The sequence below is a fragment of the Pongo abelii genome, chromosome 5 (assembly GCF_028885655.2).
Source record: "Pongo abelii isolate AG06213 chromosome 5, NHGRI_mPonAbe1-v2.0_pri, whole genome shotgun sequence".
Classification (NCBI taxonomy): Eukaryota; Metazoa; Chordata; class Mammalia; order Primates; family Hominidae; genus Pongo; species Pongo abelii.
Window position 1 is genome coordinate 36,033,137 of NC_071990.2, and position 18,823 is coordinate 36,051,959.

The 18,823-nt window shown below is 49.8% G+C and overlaps 2 protein-coding genes across 4 annotated transcripts; both read left to right on the plus strand.

The window, feature by feature from the left end:
- Positions 1–737: 737 nt before the first annotated feature.
- Positions 738–3,767, plus strand: CLPSL2 (colipase like 2). 2 transcript variants are annotated; one of them, XM_063725223.1, is made up of 4 exons: positions 746–897; positions 1,657–1,779; positions 3,387–3,460; positions 3,570–3,652. In XM_063725223.1, the coding sequence occupies exons 1-3, from the start codon at positions 814–816 to the stop codon at positions 3,423–3,425; spliced, it is 246 nt and encodes an 81-aa protein (XP_063581293.1). In that variant the 5' UTR covers positions 746–813; the 3' UTR covers positions 3,426–3,460; positions 3,570–3,652. The 2 variants fall into 2 exon arrangements, with proteins under 2 accessions (XP_002816844.3, XP_063581293.1); XM_002816798.6 differs by lacking the exon at positions 3,387–3,460 and having other exon boundaries at positions 738–897; positions 3,570–3,767.
- A 1,406-nt stretch (positions 3,768–5,173) lies between these two features.
- On the plus strand, positions 5,174–18,100 carry CLPSL1 (colipase like 1). 2 transcript variants are annotated; one of them, XM_024248897.2, is made up of 3 exons: positions 5,174–5,423; positions 11,257–11,379; positions 17,588–18,100. In XM_024248897.2, the coding sequence occupies exons 1-3, from the start codon at positions 5,325–5,327 to the stop codon at positions 17,633–17,635; spliced, it is 270 nt and encodes an 89-aa protein (XP_024104665.1). In that variant the 5' UTR covers positions 5,174–5,324; the 3' UTR covers positions 17,636–18,100. The 2 variants fall into 2 exon arrangements, with proteins under 2 accessions (XP_024104665.1, XP_002816845.1); XM_002816799.3 differs by lacking the exon at positions 17,588–18,100 and adding an exon at positions 12,120–12,410.
- Positions 18,101–18,823: the final 723 nt, after the last annotated feature.

The following is an 18,823-nucleotide window of genomic DNA, read 5'->3' on the forward strand; positions in this document are numbered from 1 at the left end:
GACAATTAATAGAATGATTAGGACTGCAAGAGATTTAAGACTTAGAGACCATCTTGTCCCACCTCCTGGTTCTTACAGAAGAGGAGAATGGGGCCTGCAGTGGGTGTGAGCAGCCCAGAGGGTGGGGCTGGATTATCCCGAAGGTAAGGGGAGAATCTGGGGCTGCAAGGGCAGACACAGAATCAACATCAGGAAGGAAGCTCTTTTTATTTCAGCATATATGTTTTGTGCCGTTTATAAAAATAAAGTTTTGAGGCCAGGTGCGGTGGCTCACACCTGTAATCCCAGCACTTTGGGAGGCTGAAGCAGAACCATCACTTGAGGCCAGGAGTTAGAGACCAGCCTGGGCGACATGGGGAGACCCCTGTCTCTAAAGAAATTTTTAAAATTAGCCGGGCGTGGTGGCGCACACCTGTAGTCCCAGCTACTCGGGAGGCTGAGGCAGGAAGATCACCTGAACCTGGGAGGCGGAGATGGCAGTGAACCGAGATCGCGCCACTGCACTTCAGCCTGGGCGACAGTGCGAGACTCCGTCTGTAAAATAAATAAATACAATAAAAATAGAGTTTTATCTTACAGTTTCAAGCTTCTACTTGGAAGTAACACGTATGGAGGCCCCTAGGGCCCCTACAGTCTAGAATCCCGCCCGTGCGAGCCTGAGCGCCTTTCCTCCCTCCTTCCCTTCCGCAGGCGACCTCGCCCTCCACGCCCCTCCTCCGCGGGGGCGGCCTGGGGCGCCGGGTCACGTGGCCGGAGAAGAGGGTTTATCCCGCGGCCCCTCGAAGCCCCGCCGCTGCTCTGCCGCCCAGACCCATGGCCGCAGCCCTGGCGCTCGTGGCGGGGGTCCTGGCGGGGGCGGTGCTGCCCCTCTGGAGCTCGCTTCCGCAATATAAAAAGGTGAGCCGGGGAGCGCGCCCAGCCGGCCGCGACCGCAGGAGAGGGTGGCCCCGCCGCCGGGGCACTGGAGCCCGAAGGCGCCGGGCAGCCTGAAAGGGAGAGGTGGGTCCGGAACCACACCCAGGCGGGTAGCCTGGGGCATCCTCAGACGGACTTCAAAAGCCGCTTCGCTTTCCCCTGGTGGCCTCAGAGAGGAGAGAAATTGGCCTATGACCAGCACCCTCGCTCCCCCCACCTCCCCCGCCCGTGCCCCTTCCGATGGCCTCAGTCCTGGGCTCGCTTCCCTCCCCAAAGTGCTCACAGCCAAACCCACCCTGCCTGCTCTGGTTTCTCCCCCTCTTCCTCCGCCTCCCCTCACTGTCTAGTGATTCTTCCAGGCACGAGGGCTCTCCCCTTTTCTCCTCTTTCTCTCCCTCTTTTTCGAGCCCGCAGCCCCTTCATTCTCATCCCCCAACCCTGCCCCGCAAAATGGGACTTAAGAGTACACACCCTATGGGACTCATGGAGGTGAGGGGGGTCCAGGAAAGGAGAGGCCGAGGGAAAAGTGCTAATCCCCCTCTCCTCCTCTCCTCTGCTCCTCTGGGTCCTGCTGAGGGGCCGTGGTGGGGCTGGGGGGGAACCAGCCCCCCCAGGGGGTGACAACCTCATGACTTCTCCTGGACCCCTGGGCTCTTTGGCAATGGTGGGAACCCTCCCCTACCCTCCCACACGACTCAGGGATTGCCCCCAGCCTGGCAGACATCCTGCCTGTCCCCACAGAAAATCACAGACAGGTGCTTCCACCGCTCTGAGTGCTACAGTGGCTGCTGCCTCATGGACTTGGACGCCGGTGGAGCCTTCTGTGCCCCCAGGGCCAGAATAACCATGATCTGCTTGCCCCAGGTGAGGCCCTAGGATGGGGCAACTTCTGGCAAATAGAGAAGTGGGCAGGGAGGTTTAAAAAAAAACACCTGGCCCCACCTGTTTTTTCACCTCTGTCTGGAGTGCCCTTCTTCTTCTCCACTTGGCAAACTCCTATTCATGGTGCAAAACAACTCCAGCCACCTCCTCTGAGAAGGCTTCCCTCCTTGGAGCTCCTGTACCCTGGGGTCAGACCCTCAGCAGAGCATGCATCTCCCTAACTAGCCATGTCTTTTCTCTGCCTCTCCCAGTGGTTGGAACTCTTCAAGGGCAGGGATTGCATCATATTCATCTATGAAGCACCTACCCCCAGCTTAGTATCTGCACATAGTAGGTGCTCAATAAATGCTTATTGTTGTTTGTTTGTTTGTTTTGAGATGGAGTCTTGCTCTGTCACCCAGGCTGGAGTGCAATGGCATGATCTTGGCTCACTGCTACCTCTGCCTCCTGGGTTCAAGCGATTCTCGTGCCTCAGCCTCCCGAGTAGCTGGGATTACGGGGGTGCACCGCTATGCCTGGCTAATTTTTGTATTTTTGGTAGAGATGGGGTTTTGCCATGTTGGCCATCCGGTCTTGAACTCCTGACCTCAGGTGATCCACCTGGCTCGGCCTCCCAAGGTGCTGGGATTATAGGCATGAGCCACCGTGCCCAGCCAATAAATGCTTGTTGAATGAATGAATATCTCTTCTCTCACATCACTGAGGCAGGGTAAGTAGGAAATGACCTTCCCCTTACTAGTCCCCATCTCCCTGCCACAGTGACATGATTTCTTGAGAGGAGCATGGAACTGCCGTGGCAGGACCACAGCTTTGGAGTTGGACCTGAGTTTAAATCCTGACTTTTCCACACCCTATCTTTGTGACCTCAAGCAGGTCATCATGGCTCTCTGAGCCTTAGTTTTCTCATCTACAAGGAGAGGCTAAAGTACCTACCCCACCAGGCTGTTGGGAAGATTATGTGTTCCTGGCAAGGACAGTGTGCAGTCCAGCATGGTTGTCACTCGCTTTTAGGAATGCAGGGAGCAGAATGCTCAGTACACCCTGTTCCTGCCCACCTGGCCCTGGGCCCAAACCTTTCTAGGATGGATGGGCCCAGCCTCTATGTCCCTGTGTGGGGAGTTGCCAATGCCCTAAGGAAGCAGCAGGGCCCCTACCGTAGCCTGACCCTACAGCTGAAGTGGCTAGAGGGTTTTTATTTTTTTTGTTTTTTGAGACAGAATTTTGCTCTTGTTGCCCAGGCTGGAGTGCAATGGCGTGATCTTGGCCCACTGCAACCTCCACCTCCTGGGTTCAAGAAATTCCTCTGCCTCAGCCTCTGGAGTAGCTGGGATTACAGGCATGTGCCACCACCATGCCCAGCTAATTTTTGTATTATTAGTCCATGACCCTGTTGGCCAGGCTCGTCTCAAACTCCTGACCTCAGGTGATCCACCCGCCTAGGCCTCCCAAAGCGCTGGGATTACAGGGGTGAGCCACCGCGCATGGCCTAAAGGGTCTTTTTTTTTTATCACCACTTGATCTGCTCTATCTCATTTAGGCCTCACAACAACCCTAAGAGGTGGGTTACTATTACTGTCCCCATTTGACAGATGAGGAAGCCGAGCCGGAGAGGTTCATTGACTTGCTGAAGGTCACGCAGTTATAAGCTGTAGAGACAGCCCAGGTCTGTCTTACTCCAGCCCTGGTACTCTTGGTTCTGGTTCCCAAGAAGTTTAAGTCCCCATCCTTCTTGCATCCTGGTGACTCCCAATTCTCTTACTCGCTCTCTGCAGACCAAGGGAGCTACCAACATCATCTGCCCTTGCCGGATGGGCTTGACGTGCATATCCAAGGACTTGATGTGTTCCCACCGGTGCCATATGATTTAGAGGACGATGCAGGCTGGTCACTGCTCCGTCGGGGCCATAGGCCCTGGGTGCCACCAACTTGCTCCAAATCCAGCTCCTGAGACATTAAAGTCACTTCCTGTCCTTGGCCTCTGTCTGTACTTTCTGGGTGAGGGGACCTGGTGGAGATTGTACCAGTCCAGGGGGGCAGGCAAAAGGGGAGACTGGAGGCATGAATGAGCTTCTCATGGGATTTGGCCCTGTCCGGAGGTCAGGGTAGAACTGCAGGAAGGGAATGGTGCAGGGAGGGTGTGGTGGAGCAGGGGCTGGGTCTGGGAAAGGGCCGATTCTCTGGTTGGAGGGCTGGAGCGCTGTGTGGGAGAGATGAGATTGAGGAATGTGCCTGGAGAGTGTACGTTGGGGTGCCTGTGGAGGGGTGTGTGGTAGGGAGAGACTAGGTGGAGGTATCTGAATGTTTTGCGGGGTGGGTTGGGGGGCACAAAAGGGTAGAGGTCATTAGAGAGTTGGTGAGAATGTGCAAAGTATAAATGCAGAAATGCCTGTGGTGGGAAAGGGACCTGGTGCATGGATGCCTCCGCTCTCTCAGGTATTGTCGGTTCCACTGCATGGACAAAGAAACTGAGGCCCAGAGAAGCGACATGACTTGCCCTAGGTCATATCATTGGGGTAGCAGTGAAGCCTCTTTCTGCTGCAAGTATCTTAAAAACCAACCCAAGTTGGTCTAGGTGAGGAGGGGATTTACTGGTGATCGGAAATGGAAGTCCAGAGGTCAGGCAGCCCTTAGGTAGGGCCAGAGCCAGCAGCTCTGTGAATTCCTTCCCAGTAGTCACAAACATTCCAGGTGTCACCTAATAACAGGTAGGATTTATTGAGCACTTCCTATGTTCTAGACACTGTGCAAAGTGCTTTCTTTTTCATTTAATTAAAAAATTTAAGACAGCACCCAGGCTGGAGTGCAGTGGCTCGATAGCAGCGTACTGCAACCTCAACCCCCTGGGCTCAAAAAATCCTCCCACGTCAGCCTCCCAAGTAACTGGGACTACAGGTGTGTGCCATCATGTCCGGCCAATTTTTTTTCTTTTCTTTTTTTTTTTTAAATAGAGACAGGGCCTCACTATATTGCCCTGGCTCGTCTCAAACTCCTGGACTCAAGTGATCCTCCTGCCTCAGCCTCCCAAAGTGCTGGGATTACAAGCATGAGCCACTGTGCCTGGCCCAAAGTGCTTTCTTAACTGTATTGACTCATCTTTTTGTCACAACAGGGCTATAGTAGGTGTTATAATTATCCCTATTTTACAAACAGGGTATTGAGGCTCCTAGAGTAAGGGTTGGAACTGAGGCTTGAACCCAGACAATCCTGCCCCAGAGGCCAGGCTCTTAACCACAAATCCACCATGTACATCAAAACTGTGCCTTTCAGAGAAAGAAAACATCTCTGTTCCACAATTCTCAGCAAACATCCTAAGATCGGTTCTGATTGGATTGGCTTAGTCTGCCTGAACTAATTATTGTGGTGGAATTTGCTGATTGGCCGAGCCTGAGTTTTGTGCAGGATGGGAAAATTCTGATGGGGTTGGGTGCTGGTTTTACATGGTGTTCCCACAGCTGGGAGGACACCCACATGGTCGGTGTGCAGGATATTTCGCTGGACCCTAGAAAAGCCACCACGACCTGTGGGCCATGATGCTACCCCAATGGCTGCTGCTGCTGTTCCTTCTCTTCTCCTTTCTCTTCCTCCTCACCAGGGGCTCACTTTCTCCAACAAAATACAACCTTTTGGTAAGAAAGCTGGAGAGTGCAGTCATCTCCCCCTCCACTGTCCTAAGGCCTGTACTATTTGGGGAGGTGAGTGGGCATGGGGGCTAGTGTGGGAGAAGGCCAGAAGTGGGGGCAGCAAGGAGTGTTGGGTGGAAGATGTCTCGGAGGAAAGAGAAAACACCCTGGTCCTGGAAGCTGTGCCAGGGCAGTGCCAGGTGCTGCTGCAACAGAGGTGAATGTGAGAGAGCCCCCCTGCCCATGCGCACATGTGGTAAGGGAGAGAGATATTCACTCATGCAACACATTTTTATTGAGCACCTACTATATGTAAATTATTTTTCTACGTTTAGTGATAGGGCTGTGAGCAAGAAAGATAAAAATCCTTGCCCTTGTGGAGCTGTCACTCTAGTGTGTGAGGCAAAGAAGTAAAACATTACAATAGATGCTATTAATAATAGCATCTATCTCAGGTGATAAGCAAGGAAAGGGAAAATAAGAATCGAGCTGTGGGAGTGGTGGTGTGAGAAGGGTTTGCAGGTGTTTTTTTTTCTTTTTCTTTTTTTTTTGGGGGGGACAGAGTCTTGCTTTGTCACCCAGGCTGGAGTGCAGTGGGGCAATCTTGGCTCACTGCAACCTTAGCCTCCTGAGTTCAAGCAATTCCCCTGCCTCAGCCTCCCGAGTAGCTGAGATTACAGGCACCCACTGCCATGCCCAGCTAATGTTTTTTTTCTGTATTTTTAGTAGAGACAGGTTTCACTGTATTGGTCAGGCTGGTCTTGAACTCCTGACCTCAAGCAATCCACCCGCCTTGGCCTCCCAAAGTGCTGGGATTACAGGCGTAAGCCACTGCACCCGGCCAGGGTTTGCAGTTTTAAATGGGGTGCTCAGGGAAGAGTTTACTAAGAATGTGAAATTTTAGCAAAGACCTAAAGGGAGGGAAGTCCTTCCTAATGGGCAAAGCAGGCAGGTCTCTGGGAGAAGAGCATTCCAGGTGGAGGGAACAGCCAGGGCAAAGGTCTGGGGGTAGAAATGTGCTGGCATATTCAAGGAATTTCAAAGAGGAGTGAGAGAGAGTGGAAATGATGGGAGATGAACTCAGAGAGATAAATGGAATATTTTCTTTTTCCATTTGAATAAGAAATGGAATAAATATTCTCATTTATTCAACAGTTATGCATTCAGCACCTGCAATATGTAAGGACTTTAGTCCAAGGGGGCTAAGAAATACAGCAGTGAACATGAGAGCAGAAGATCCATGTCCTAGAGCTGAAGGTTGCTAGCAGGGGGAGATAAATTATTTTTAAACATATAAATAAGATGATTTCAGAGAGTCATAAGTGTTGTGAACAAAGTACAACCAGGTGATGGGGACTGCTCTGCTGGTGTCCAGGAAGTCTTCAGCCCGAGGCAGGAGGGGGAGGCAGCCGGGCAAAGAGTGCAGGACAGGGTGCTCTGGGCAGAGGGCCAGCAAGCGCAAACGCCCTGGTGCCAGGCCAGGTGTGGATTCAGAGCCCCAGTGATGGCTTTGAATCCAGAGAATGGCATTGTGGGAATTATCTTTTAAAAAAGACTCCTCTAGCTGTTCTGGGAAGAACTGACTTGAGGAGGTTGGGGAGGTGGAAGTGAGAGTGGGGATGGTGAGGGGGCACCTGGGGGAGGTCACTGGCAAGGATGGAAGCAGGGAGGCCTGGAGGTGGCTATAGCCAATCCTCCTTTCCTGCCTTATTTTCTTTATAGCACATAATCATACATAATAGGATTATACATATATAATATAAATATTACTTATTGTTATGTATATAACATATATGGTAAAAATTACACCTTACTAGGTGCTCAAATCTTGAGTTTACATGGAAATCAATGGATTTGAACCTATGCAGACCCCCTCATCACTACCATCAGAACAAGATATAGGACATTTTCATTACCCCAAAAGGTTCACTCTTACTCCCCTAGTCAATAGCACCAAAGGCAACTGTCTCCTGACTTCCACTATTATAGATTAGTTTTGAACTTTGTATGATGAAATCACACAGTATGTACTTAAAAAAAAAAATCTGGGCCAGGCACAGTGGCTCACGCCTGTAATCCTAGCACTTTGGAAGGCCGAGGCAGGTGGATCACCTGAGGTCCAGAGTTGGAGACCAGCCTGACCAACATGGTGAAAGCCCATCTCTACTAAAAATACAAAATTAGCTGGGCGTGGTGGCGCATGCCTGTAATCCCAGCTACTTGGGAGGCTGAGGCAGGAGAATCGCTTGAACCCGGGAGGCGGATGTTGTACTAAGCCAAGAAAGCACCATTGCACTCCAGCCTGGGCGGTAGAGTGAGACTGTCTCAAAAAGAAAAGGGGGGGCTGGGCGCGGTGGCTCATGTCTGTAATCCCAGCACTTTGGGAGGCCGAGGCGGGCGGATCACGAGGTCAGGAGATCGAGACCATCCTGGCTAACACAGTGAAACCCCGTCTCTACTAAAAATACAGAAAAAATTAGCCAGACATGGTGGTGGGCGCCTGTAATTCCAGCTACTCGGGAGGCTGAGACAGGAGAATGGCGTGAACCCGGGAGGCACAGCTTGCAGTGAGCCGAGATCACACCACTGCACTCCAGCCTGGGTGACAGAGCGAGACTCTATCTCAAAAAAAAAAAAAAAAAAATCTGACTTATTTTGCTCAACGTTTTTTCTGTGACACCCTATCATTTCACTTATGTATCTCTTCCCTGTCTTCCCTCTCTAGAGCTGTGCATGTCCAGTAGTGCAGTTACTAGTGTGAACCCAAAATATCTGAGACAGGTCTCAGTCAATTTAGAAAGTTTATTTTGCCAAGGTTAGGGACACACCCATGATACAGCCTCAGGTGGCCGGGGTGCACCTTGCTCTTTTTTCTTTGTTTTTTGTTTTTTGGGGTACAGCTTGCTTTTATACACATTAGGGAGACATAATACATCAATCGGTACCTGTAAGGTTTACATTTGTTCGATCTGGAAGGGTGGGACAACTTGAAGTGGGGGGCATGACTTCCGTTCCAGGTCATAGGTAGATTTAAACAAATTCTGATTGGCAATTGGTTGAAAGAGCTATCATCAGCAGAAGGGAATGTCTGGGTTAAGATAAGGGGTTGTGGAGAGCAAGGTTTTATCATGCAGATGAAGCCTCCAGTAATAGGCTTAATAGAAAATAGATTGTACATGTTTCTGATCAGACTTAAGGTCTTTGTTAATGCTAACGCTGGAGGGGTATTAATGAGGCATGTCCAACCCCCACTTCCCGTCATGGCCTGAACCAGTCTTTCAGGTTAAATTTTAGAGTGCCCTGGCCAAGGAAGGAGTCCACTGAGATGGCTGTGGATTGGTGGTGGTGGGAGGCTTCAAATTTTATTTTTGGTTTACACTAGCCACATGTAGTTACTTAGATTTAAATTGATGAAAATTCAACAAAATTTAAAATTCAGGCCAGGTGTGGTGGTTCGTGGCTGTAATCCCAACATTTTGGGAGGCCAAGGTGGGAGGATTGTTTGAGCCCAGGGGTTCGAGACCAACCTGGGCAACAAAGCAAGACTCCTGTCTCTTACTGGTGGAAGGTATCTGAGTTATTGGCAATGAATCTGTAGCATCTACAGCAACCTCAATTCTTGCCTCCTCAGAAGAAAGAATTCGACTGAGGGGCATAAGGCAGAAAAAGAGACTGAGGCAGGTTTCAGAGCAGGAGTGGAAGTTTATTAAAAAGCTTTAGAGCAGGAAAGAATGGAAAGTACACTTGGAAGAGTCCCAAGTGGGCAACTTGAAGGGCAAGTGCAGTGTTTAGCCTTGGTCCTAGCCCTTTACAGTCTTGTGTACCTCCAGCGTCGTGTGCCTCTCTCCCCTGATTCTTCCCTTAGGGTGAGCTGACCACATGTGCAGTGTCCTCCTTACCCTTGGGAAGTGAGCACATGCAGGGTGTTTAGGAAATTGTACGCATGCCCATCTGAGACTTTCTTCCCTTTTCCAGTGGAGTGTGCCCCCGGAAATTCTTTTTTTTTTTTTTTTTTTGAGATGGAGTCTTGCTCTGTCACCCAGGCTGGAGTGCAGTGGTGTGATTTCAGCTCACTGCAAGCTCCACCTCCCAGGTTCACGCCATTCTCCTGCCTCAGCCTCCCGAGTAGCTGGGACTACAGGTGCCTGCCACCACGCCCAGCTAATTTTTTGTATTTTTAGTAGAGACGGGGTTTCACCGTGTTAGCCAGGATGGTCTCGATCTCCTGACCTCGTGATCTGCCCGCCTCGGCCTCCCAAAGTGCTGGGATTACAGACGTGAGCCACCGTGCCTGGCCCTGTCCCCAGAAATTCATACTCCATTTTTTCTGTTAATGTGCATTCCCCGGGCTCACTCACACAACACCTGAGATTTTATTGGAAGCCCTTTTTGCTTCTCTCTGGCCCCTGCTTTCAATGAACACTTTAATGTTAACAGCTGTGGACCATTAGGAGCCTGTCTCTCCCTGGAGCCTAGCTGCCAAATTATCATTTTTAGAGAGGCAGTGTGATAACTGTTGAACCATCACCTGACATTCCTGGTGGGTGGGGGAGAGCCCTCTCCTACCCCACTCATGCCTATCTAACTACCTGTAACATCTCTACAAAAAGTAAAAAAATTAGCTGGGCATGGTGGTGTGTGCCTGTGGTCCCAGCTACACGAGAGGCTGAGGCAGGAGGATTGCTTGAACCTAGAGGTTGAGGCTACAGTGAGCCATAATTGCATCACTGCACTTCAGCCTGGGTGACAGAGTGAGACCTTGTCAAAAAAAAAAAAAAAAAAAAAAGGGAAAGAAAGAGGGCTGGGCGCGGTGGCTCATGCCTGTAATCCTAGCACTTTGGGAGGCCGAGGCGGGTGGATCACCTGAGGTCAGAAGTTCGAGACCAGCCTGGCCAACATGGCGAAACCCCGTCTCTACTAAAAATACAAAAATTAGCCAGGCGTGGTGGTGCACGGCTGTAATCGCAGCTACTCGGGAGGCTGAGGAAGGAGATTGCTTGAACCCAGGAAGTGGATGTTGCAGTGAGCCGATATCGCGCCACTGCACTCCAGCCTGTGCGATGGGAGCGAGACTCCATCTCAAAAAAAAAAAAAAAGAAAAGAAAAGAAAAAGAAAAGAAAATAAAGAAAAAAAATTTAAATTCAGCTCCTCAGTTGCACTACCACATTTCAAGTGCTCTGTAGTGGCTAGTGGCTATTGGACTGAGCAGAAAAAGCACATTTTCATCACTGCAGAAGCTGTTGGACAGTGCTGCTCCAGAATGTCAGCTGCAGGTGGACAGGGATTTCTGTTTTTGTTGTTCCCAGCTGTATTCCCAGTGCCTGGAACAGTGCCTGGCACACTGTAGGTGCTCAGTATTTGCCTGTTGAATGACTATTGAAATTGTCAGAGATGATGGGTGGCTGTGATCAATAATGTTAATTACTGTCCTAAGCCCCAATACTGGGTGGAGGTCATTGATGTGTGTGTGTGCGGGGGGGGGGGTGAGGAATGCATGTAGGTGACCATCAAGCACAGGTGAAAGGGTAAGTATGAGTTTTCGGGAGAGAAGGCTCCGCGGCAGAATGAAGTGCAAGAGGGAGAAAAGTCTAGACCACCCTGGTGTGTATGAGAAGCAGCCTGTGTTGACGGCACCAAGAGTAAACCTTTTAAAAACTGTTCAGTCCCCTCCAAGCACCCACCATCTGCACAGACTTACCCTGGCCCCCACGTAGAGACCGCCCTGCCTGGCAGGAGCCAGAGGTGACGGTGGGAACGCCATCTGGGGAGGAGCCCCGTAGGGCGGCGAGGGCGGAAGGCGGGCGGTGGAGCCTGGCGGGGCCGTGTCCCTCCCTGCAGGAGCTCAAGGAGTCTTGCATTCGGAACCAGAACTGCGAGACTGGGTGCTGCCGACGTGCTCCAGACAATTGCGAGTCGCACTGCGCGGAGAAGGGGTCCGAGGGCAGTCTGTGTCAAACGCAGGTGGGTATCGGCGCTCGGGGGGAGCCAGAGGGGATCCAGGGGAAGGGGGAGCCAGGGCGGGCCCAGATTCCTGGGGAGGAAAGAAGGGTAGGTGGGCGGAAATGCCCCGGAGCCTGGAATTCTCCCGTGGGACTGCACCTCCAAGCCTTCTGGGGGAGCCTGTGGAAGGAACCAATATGGCAGCCCACCCTAGGGTCTTGGAATCCTGGATGCGGGCGGGAAGGCGATGCTTCACTCTCTGATGTGGGTTCACATTCTCCAGGGGTCCTCTCAGCAAATTCCGAAAGTAGTACAGTAAATGGGCACAGCTAGGTCCAGCCTCTGCCCCAGAGCTTCATCCAGCCCAGGAGTTCTGCTGTGGCCCCGCATGTTCCTGGTGGAGGATGGGCAGAGGCAGCCTCTGAGCTGGGTGTGTAGGGGAGGGAGTTGATTTGCCCATAGAAGGATTTAAAGACAAGACATGGAGGTCCTGCCATGGTGTGTCCATGGACTTAGGACAGGCAGATGGGTCAGTGACAGGCAGGGTTACAAGGGCTGGAGCTGGGAGGGCACTGAGCAATCCAGGAGCCAGCCTGGAAAAGGCAGCCAGAGGCGCTACTCTGAGCAGCTGGCAAGCTATCCTTTATCCCTGGCTCCTGGCTGTGGGCAAGCACGTGGGCCCCAGAGCTGGGCTGGGCTGGGCTTAGGGGCTCAGGGAAGAGCTGCCCCCAAGGTCGAGGTCAAAGTTCTGTCTTTCCCAGGCGTTCTTTGGCCAATATAGAGAGTGTCCCTGCCTGCGGAACCTGACTTGTATATATTCGAAGAATGAGAAATGGCTTAGCATCGCCTATGGCCGTTGTCAGAAAATTGGAAGGCAGAAGTTGGCTAAGAAAATGTTCTTCTAGTGCTCCCTCCTTGCTGCCTCCTCCTCCTCCACCTGCTCTCCTCCCTACCCAGAGCTCTGTGTTTGCCCTGTTCCCCAGAGCCTCCGCCATGAGTGGAGGGAAGGGGGGAGTGATGCGCCATCATTGAAATAAAGAGCTTTTTCAATGTTTGCTGCCCACAGAGTTGGGGCCTGGGTGGGCTGGGCTGGGGTGGGCATGGTACAGGTTTCTGGGGGGCGAGGAGGTGATATGAGTGAGGAAGCAGGAAGGGTCACTGTTGGGCTTGGGGTCTTTCCCCAGTTGGGGCATGAATGAAAGTCCCCCAGAGGAGACCAAAGCTCCCTTCCCACCCCAACCCCTTTCTGCTTTCAGCCCACTCTGTAATCTACCCCCTGGAAGCCCAGTTTACACCTGATATTTCAGTTCCACGACCTTAAATCTCAGAAATGTGAAAGAAGGTACACAAAATATCCATGTGTATAAAGAATTGATGATGTTTATTGAGCACTTACTAGATGTTGGGGCAGCTCTAGGTGCCTTACGCACATGATCTCATTTAATCCTACAACAAACCTGTGGGGTCTCTCCTGTTATCACCTCTGTTTTACAGGTAGGGAAACGGGTTGAGCAACTTATTCAAGGTCACACAATTGGAAAGGGCTGAATCTGAATCTTCTGGGAGGCAAGAGAAAAGAGGGACAAGAAAAGAAGAAAGGAAGGAAGGAGAGCCTAGGAAAGAGTGAGAAAGAAAGACTGGAGCAGCGACTGCGGTGTGGGGTTGGGGAGAGAATGAGTCAAGTGGAGTTTTAGGAAGTCTCAGTGTGTGGTGAGGCTTTTGGAGTTAGATGCTAGCTCACTTGTCTGTGAGTAGTGCCTATTATATTCAGGTTACATTTTGGAGTTAATTATTTCAGATTTTGGACCTAAGGTTCCACATTCAGCCACCAGAACTGAACCAAATGTGCCCTCCAGGATGTTGGGCTTAGGATGCAAGAGCTGAGGAGTTTGGAGGTAAGCTATGGTTGTACTTAGAACACCCCCTTGTAAGTCACAGCAAAACGATGTGAACCACACCTTGGTAGACTATGCTGTCCTGTACTAAATGTATCAGACAGATAACTAGACTTCCATTGTGCTACATGAGCTCTCCCCATTCAGAGAAAACCTATGAAATGACCACGGAAGGAGAGGTGGCAGGCTGGAAACCCAATGATACCCAATGTCTAAGAAGTTCCCAAGGATACCCAATGTCTAAGAAGTTAGAAGGGGAAGGGGAGAATACAGAGCCCAGAAATAAACCCAAGCCTGTATAGTCAATTAAGTTTCAACAAGGGCACCAAGAAGACACCCTGGGGAAAGGATAGTCTTTTCAATGAATGGTGTTGGGAAAACTGAATATTCACATGCCAAAGAATGGAATTGGACCCTTATAGCACACACAAAAATAAACTCAAAATGGATTAAAGACCTAAATATAAGACCTGAAACCGTAAAACTCCTAGAAGAAAATATAGGGGAACTATTACACAACATTGGTCTTGACAATGATTTTTGGATAAGACACCAAAAGCACAGGCAACAATAGCAAAAATAAACAAATGGGACTACATGGTGAAAAGCTCTGGACCGAGCACGATGGCTTATGCCTGTAATCCCAGCACTGTGGGAGGCCGAGGTGGGTGGATCATCTGAGGTCAGGAGTTCGAGACCAGCCTGGCCATCATGGTGAAACCCCACCTGTACTAAAAATACAAAAATTAGCCGGGCGTGGTGGTGCATGCCTGTAGTTCCAGCTACTCCGGGGGCTGAGGTAGGAGAATCGCTTGAACCTGGGAGGTGGAGGTTGCAGTGAGCTGAGATCGCACCACTGTACTCCAGCCTGGGCAACAGAGCAAGACCCTGTCTCAAAAAAAAAAATTAATTTGAGGAAATTTTATGGTTTGGTTTGGTTTTGTTTGAGACAGGGTCTCACTCTGTCACCCAGGCTAGAGTGCAGTGGCTCCATCTCAGCTCACTGCAGCCTCATCCTTCTGGGCTCAAGTGATTTTCCCATCTCAGCCTCCTGAGTAACTGGGACCACAGGTGTGCGCTACCACGCCTAACTAATTTTTAAGATTTTTGTAGAGATGGGGAGGGGGGGATCTCACCATGTTGCCCAGGCTGGTCTCAAACTCCTGGCCTCAAGCAATCCTGCCTCAGTCTCTCAAAGTGCTGGGATTACAGGCATGAGCCACTGTGCCTGGCTGAAATTTTACTTTTTTCCGATATTGAATATTTTCATCCAGGAATATAAAATGCTTTAAAACAAAGTTATTAATTTTTTAATAAGCATTTTTAGCCTCATAAGGAAAAAAAAAAACAAAAAAGAAAGGGAGCTGGGGAAGATACGTTGCTGACATGATTAAACTTGTTCCAAGTGTTGGGAGAGGAAAACTTTTCCTCTATCCTCTTAGGTTCAGTACTTGAAGGCCTGAGAATTAAACTGATAAAAGAGAAACGACCGATTTTTATTCAGAATGTAGGGAAGTTCACGGAAGAGTGTGACTCTAGAAGGAAGTTAGAATTTGGGCGTTATATACCATCTCAATAGAAGAAGGGGAGGAGGAGAAAGGACACTTATAGGAAAGTAATTTTTAGGAAAGATGAATGGACCCTTAGGAGAAAAGATGGGAGCTATTATAGTTTCGTGACCTGACTGTTTAGGTGTGGTGCCAACTATTCTCCCTTCCAGTAATGAGTCAATTTTCCCTGGTTTTGAGAAACTCCTGGGAGGGGTATTTATGACAATGGAGCTCTTTTGCAGGGCTCTGCATTTAGGCAGACAAAGGAGTTCAGAAAAGAGCCTATTCTCATCCAGCCTGGGCAGCATTGCGAAACCCTGTGTCTAAAAACAACAACAGCAACATAGCCAGGTGGTGGCACGCCCATTTTCAAATGCCTTCTGCTCAAAATAATTTTTATGCTTCAGTGGCATTTTCTAGACCCCTTCACAAGCCATGGAGATTCCGCCGCCCTATGGGAAAAGTGGTCATTGGTAGAAGCTGCCGTTGTCAGAATCTAGAGAGATTTGTAGGGAATAAAGTACAGATGCTCCTTGACTTACGATGGGGCTACATCCTGATAAACACATTGTTTAAGTTGAAAATATCGTAAGTTGAAAATACGTTTAGTAGGCCGGGCGCGGGGGCTCACGCCTGTAATCCTAACACTTTGGGAGGCTGAGGCAGGCGGATCACAAGGTCAGGAGTTCAAGACCAGCCTGACCAACATGGTGAAACCCCGTCTCTACTAAAAATACAAAAATTAGCTGGGCATGGTGGTGCACACCTGTAATCCCAGCTACTCGGGAGGCTGAGGCAGGAGAATCACTTGAACCCGGGAGGCAGAGTTTGCAGTGAGCCGAGATCGTGCCATTGCATTCTAGCCTGGGTGACAGAGTTAGATTCTGTCTCCAAAAAAAAAAAAAAAAAAAAAAAAGAAAGAAAAAGAAAAAGAAAATACATTTAATGGGCAGGTGTGGTGGCTTGTGCCTGTAATCCCAGCACTTTAGGAGGCTGAGGTGGGCAGATTGCTTGAGCCTAGGAGTTCAAGACCAGCCTGGGCATCATGGTGAAACCCCATCTCCACTAAAAATACAAAAATTAAGTCCGGGCATGGAGGCTCACACCTGTAATCCTAGCACTTTTGGAGGCTGAGGTGGGCAGATTGCCTGAGCTCAGGAGTTCGCAACCAGCCTGGGCAACATGGTGAAACCCCATCTCTACTAAAAATACAAATAAATAAATAAACAAATAAATAAATAAATTAGCTGGACATGGTGGCCTGCGCCTGTAGTCCCAGCTACTCGGGAGGCTGAGGCAGAAGAATTGCTTGAACCTGGGAGGCAGAGGCTGCAGTGAGCCGAGATTGCACTATTGCACTCCAGCCTGGGCAACAGAGACAGACTCCATCTTCCCCCCGCAGGCAAAAATAAATAAATAAATAAATAAATAAATAAATAAATAAATAAGCCAGGCATGGTGGCACATGCCTATAGTTCTAGCACTTGGGGGACTGAGATGGGAGGATCACCTGAGCCCATGATGTCAAGGCTGTAGTGAGCCATGATCACGCCACTGCATTCCAGCCTGGGTAACAGAGTGAGACCCTATTTCAAAAAAAAAAAAAAGCATTTAATACACCTAACCTACCGAACATCATAGCTTAGCTTAGCCTACCTTAAATGTGCTCAATCTGAATGCATACATTAGCTGGGCAAAATAACACAAAGCCTATTTTAGAATAAAGTGTTGAATATCTCATGTAATTTATTGATGTTCTACTGAATGCATATTGCTTTTGCACCATCATAAAGTTGAAAAATTGTCAGTCAAACCATTGTAAGTGGGGACCATCTGGTTCACTGAGTTGTGGTTAGACTGTGCCTCTGCTGTGTAGGCGTGTGATGCTGAAAAGCAGCAGAAATTGAGAGTCTACAGGAGCACTGGCTGTTGGAAATAAAATGCAAGCTACATAATGGCTGGGGTCTTGGTCACTTGCTTCTGCAGAGCCCAAAGCCCAACTCCCTACTCACTTTTGGAGAGCAGGGACATTTTCCTTATGCCCCCCACAGTCCAAAACACGGTGCCAGGCACACTGTGGTCATTCAGTGAACACATGAAGAGGACGTGAATGCAGATCTCCGGCACCAAGAAGCATGACGCAGCCCTGCTCAGGGCCTGAGACCCCTCCTGGGTTAAGGTATTGAAAGCTCCTCTTGTTGAGCACTTAATTCATATGTGGCAGACACCATTACCTGGTTTCCTAATAGCCATTGCCCCCTTCCCTGCCAACTGAAACCCAATATTGTTTGGGCATCAATGAGCCTGGCACCAGGAGAAGGATCTTATTCCCTTTGCTTTCCCAGCATCCCTTGCAGCTAGAGGTAGTCAGATAACCTAGCTCTAGTCATTGAGATATGAAGAGAAGTCGGCCTTGAGGATTTGAGGAAAGATAAGAAGAGGGTATGGGCCGGGCGCCATGGTTCATGTCTGTAATCCCAGCACTTTGGGAGGCCGAGGCAGGTGGATCACCTGAGGTAAGGAGTTCAAGATCAGCCTGGCCAACATTGTGAAACCCTGTCTCTACTAAAAATGCAAAAAATTAGCCAGGCTTGGTGGCAGGCGCCTGTAGTCCCACCTACTCGGGAGGCTGAAGCAGGAGAATTGTATGAATCCAGGAGGCAGAAGTTGCAGGGAGCCGAGATCGTGCCACTGCACTCTGGCCTGGGCAACAAGAGCAAAACTCTGTCTCAAAAAAAAAGGTATGCAAGAAGAAACTCTCTGCTCCTTCTCTCGCCTTCCCAGCCGCCAGCTACTCCATGCTTCCTGCCTTCGAATACGGTGAGAACGTGAGGTCAGGAGCTGCTGCTAAGGCATGTGGCAACCTTGAAGAGAAGGTCAAGAGAAACGCACAGCTACCAGCCACCAAAAGAATGCCAGCACTTCCTATGTCTAGGCTTTGGATTCATGAGAAATATACATTCCTATTTGCTTCAGCCATAATTACTTGGGTTTTTCTGCTACTTACAGCTGAATGCAATCCTAACTCACAAGCCTGTGGTTACAGGAGGATTCATTGATCACAGAACTGCAAGATCCTGGGGCTGGGACGACATCGAAGTTTCATTCAGTTCACTGTCCCTCACTCTCTGTGGAAGTCTCCTCTCTAGCAGCTCCACTGAGGGGTCGGTGAGCTTCCACCTGCCTGCATACCTGGATGATGGGCACCTCAGTGCTGCCTAAGGTAACTCATGTTTGATGGCTCCAGGGGATATACAATTTTTATATTAAGGCAAAATTAAATTCCCTACAATTTCCACCCATTTTTCTTAGTGTGAATAATTGGGAAAGGAAAAGGAATCATAAGGCCGGGCATGGTGGCTCATACCTGTAATCCCAGCACTTTGGGAGGCTGAGGCGGTGGATCACCTGGGGTCAGGAGTTTGAGACCAGCCTGGCCAACATGATGAAACCCCATCTCTACTAAAAACATAAAAATTAGCCGGGCGTGGTGGTAGGCGCCTGTAATCCCAGCTACTAGGGGAGGCTGAGGCAGGAGAATCGCTTGAACCTGGGAGGCGGAGTTTGCAGTGAGCCAAGAGATCACGCCACTGCGCTCCAGCCTGGGCAACAGAGAGAGACTCTGTTTCAAAAAAAAAAAAAGGAATCATAGAAGCAGGGCAGTGGAGTTAGATGGTAGAGTGCCAACATTTTCTGATTATGTGACATTGGGCAAGCTCCTCTCTGAAACTTGGTCTCTATCTATAAAGTGGAGATGAGAAATTCTCCCTCCTGGGATCCCTGTGAGCATTTGCTGGCAGAGAGTAAGCTCATAGCAATTGAGAGTGTTCTGACCCGTTAACACATGAGTTGTGTCAGCTAGCTGTCATGTTTGAGAATTGTGTCCAGAAAAGAGGTGAGAGCCCAGGACTCTGATGCCTCTGATGCAGGGTGATGAACATGGGCCATTAAAACTCCTTACCTGAAAGTGTGTGTGTGTGTGTGTGTGTGCGCGCGCACATGTGCCCGCTTGTCTCTTTG

Excerpts from the sequence above, each read along its gene's own strand:
- CLPSL2 (XM_002816798.6), top strand. The coding sequence starts at position 814 with ATGGCCGCAGCCCTGGCGCTCGTGGCGGGGGTCCTGGCGGGGGCGGTG. Across the intron at positions 898-1,656 it reads CGCTTCCGCAATATAAAAAG|AAAATCACAGACAGGTGCTT; the intron begins GTGAGCCGGGGA and ends CTGTCCCCACAG. Across the intron at positions 1,780-3,569 it reads CCATGATCTGCTTGCCCCAG|ACCAAGGGAGCTACCAACAT; the intron begins GTGAGGCCCTAG and ends CGCTCTCTGCAG.
- CLPSL1 (XM_002816799.3), top strand. The coding sequence starts at position 5,325 with ATGATGCTACCCCAATGGCTGCTGCTGCTGTTCCTTCTCTTCTCCTTT. Across the intron at positions 5,424-11,256 it reads CAACAAAATACAACCTTTTG|GAGCTCAAGGAGTCTTGCAT; the intron begins GTAAGAAAGCTG and ends CCCTCCCTGCAG. Across the intron at positions 11,380-12,119 it reads GCAGTCTGTGTCAAACGCAG|GCGTTCTTTGGCCAATATAG; the intron begins GTGGGTATCGGC and ends TGTCTTTCCCAG.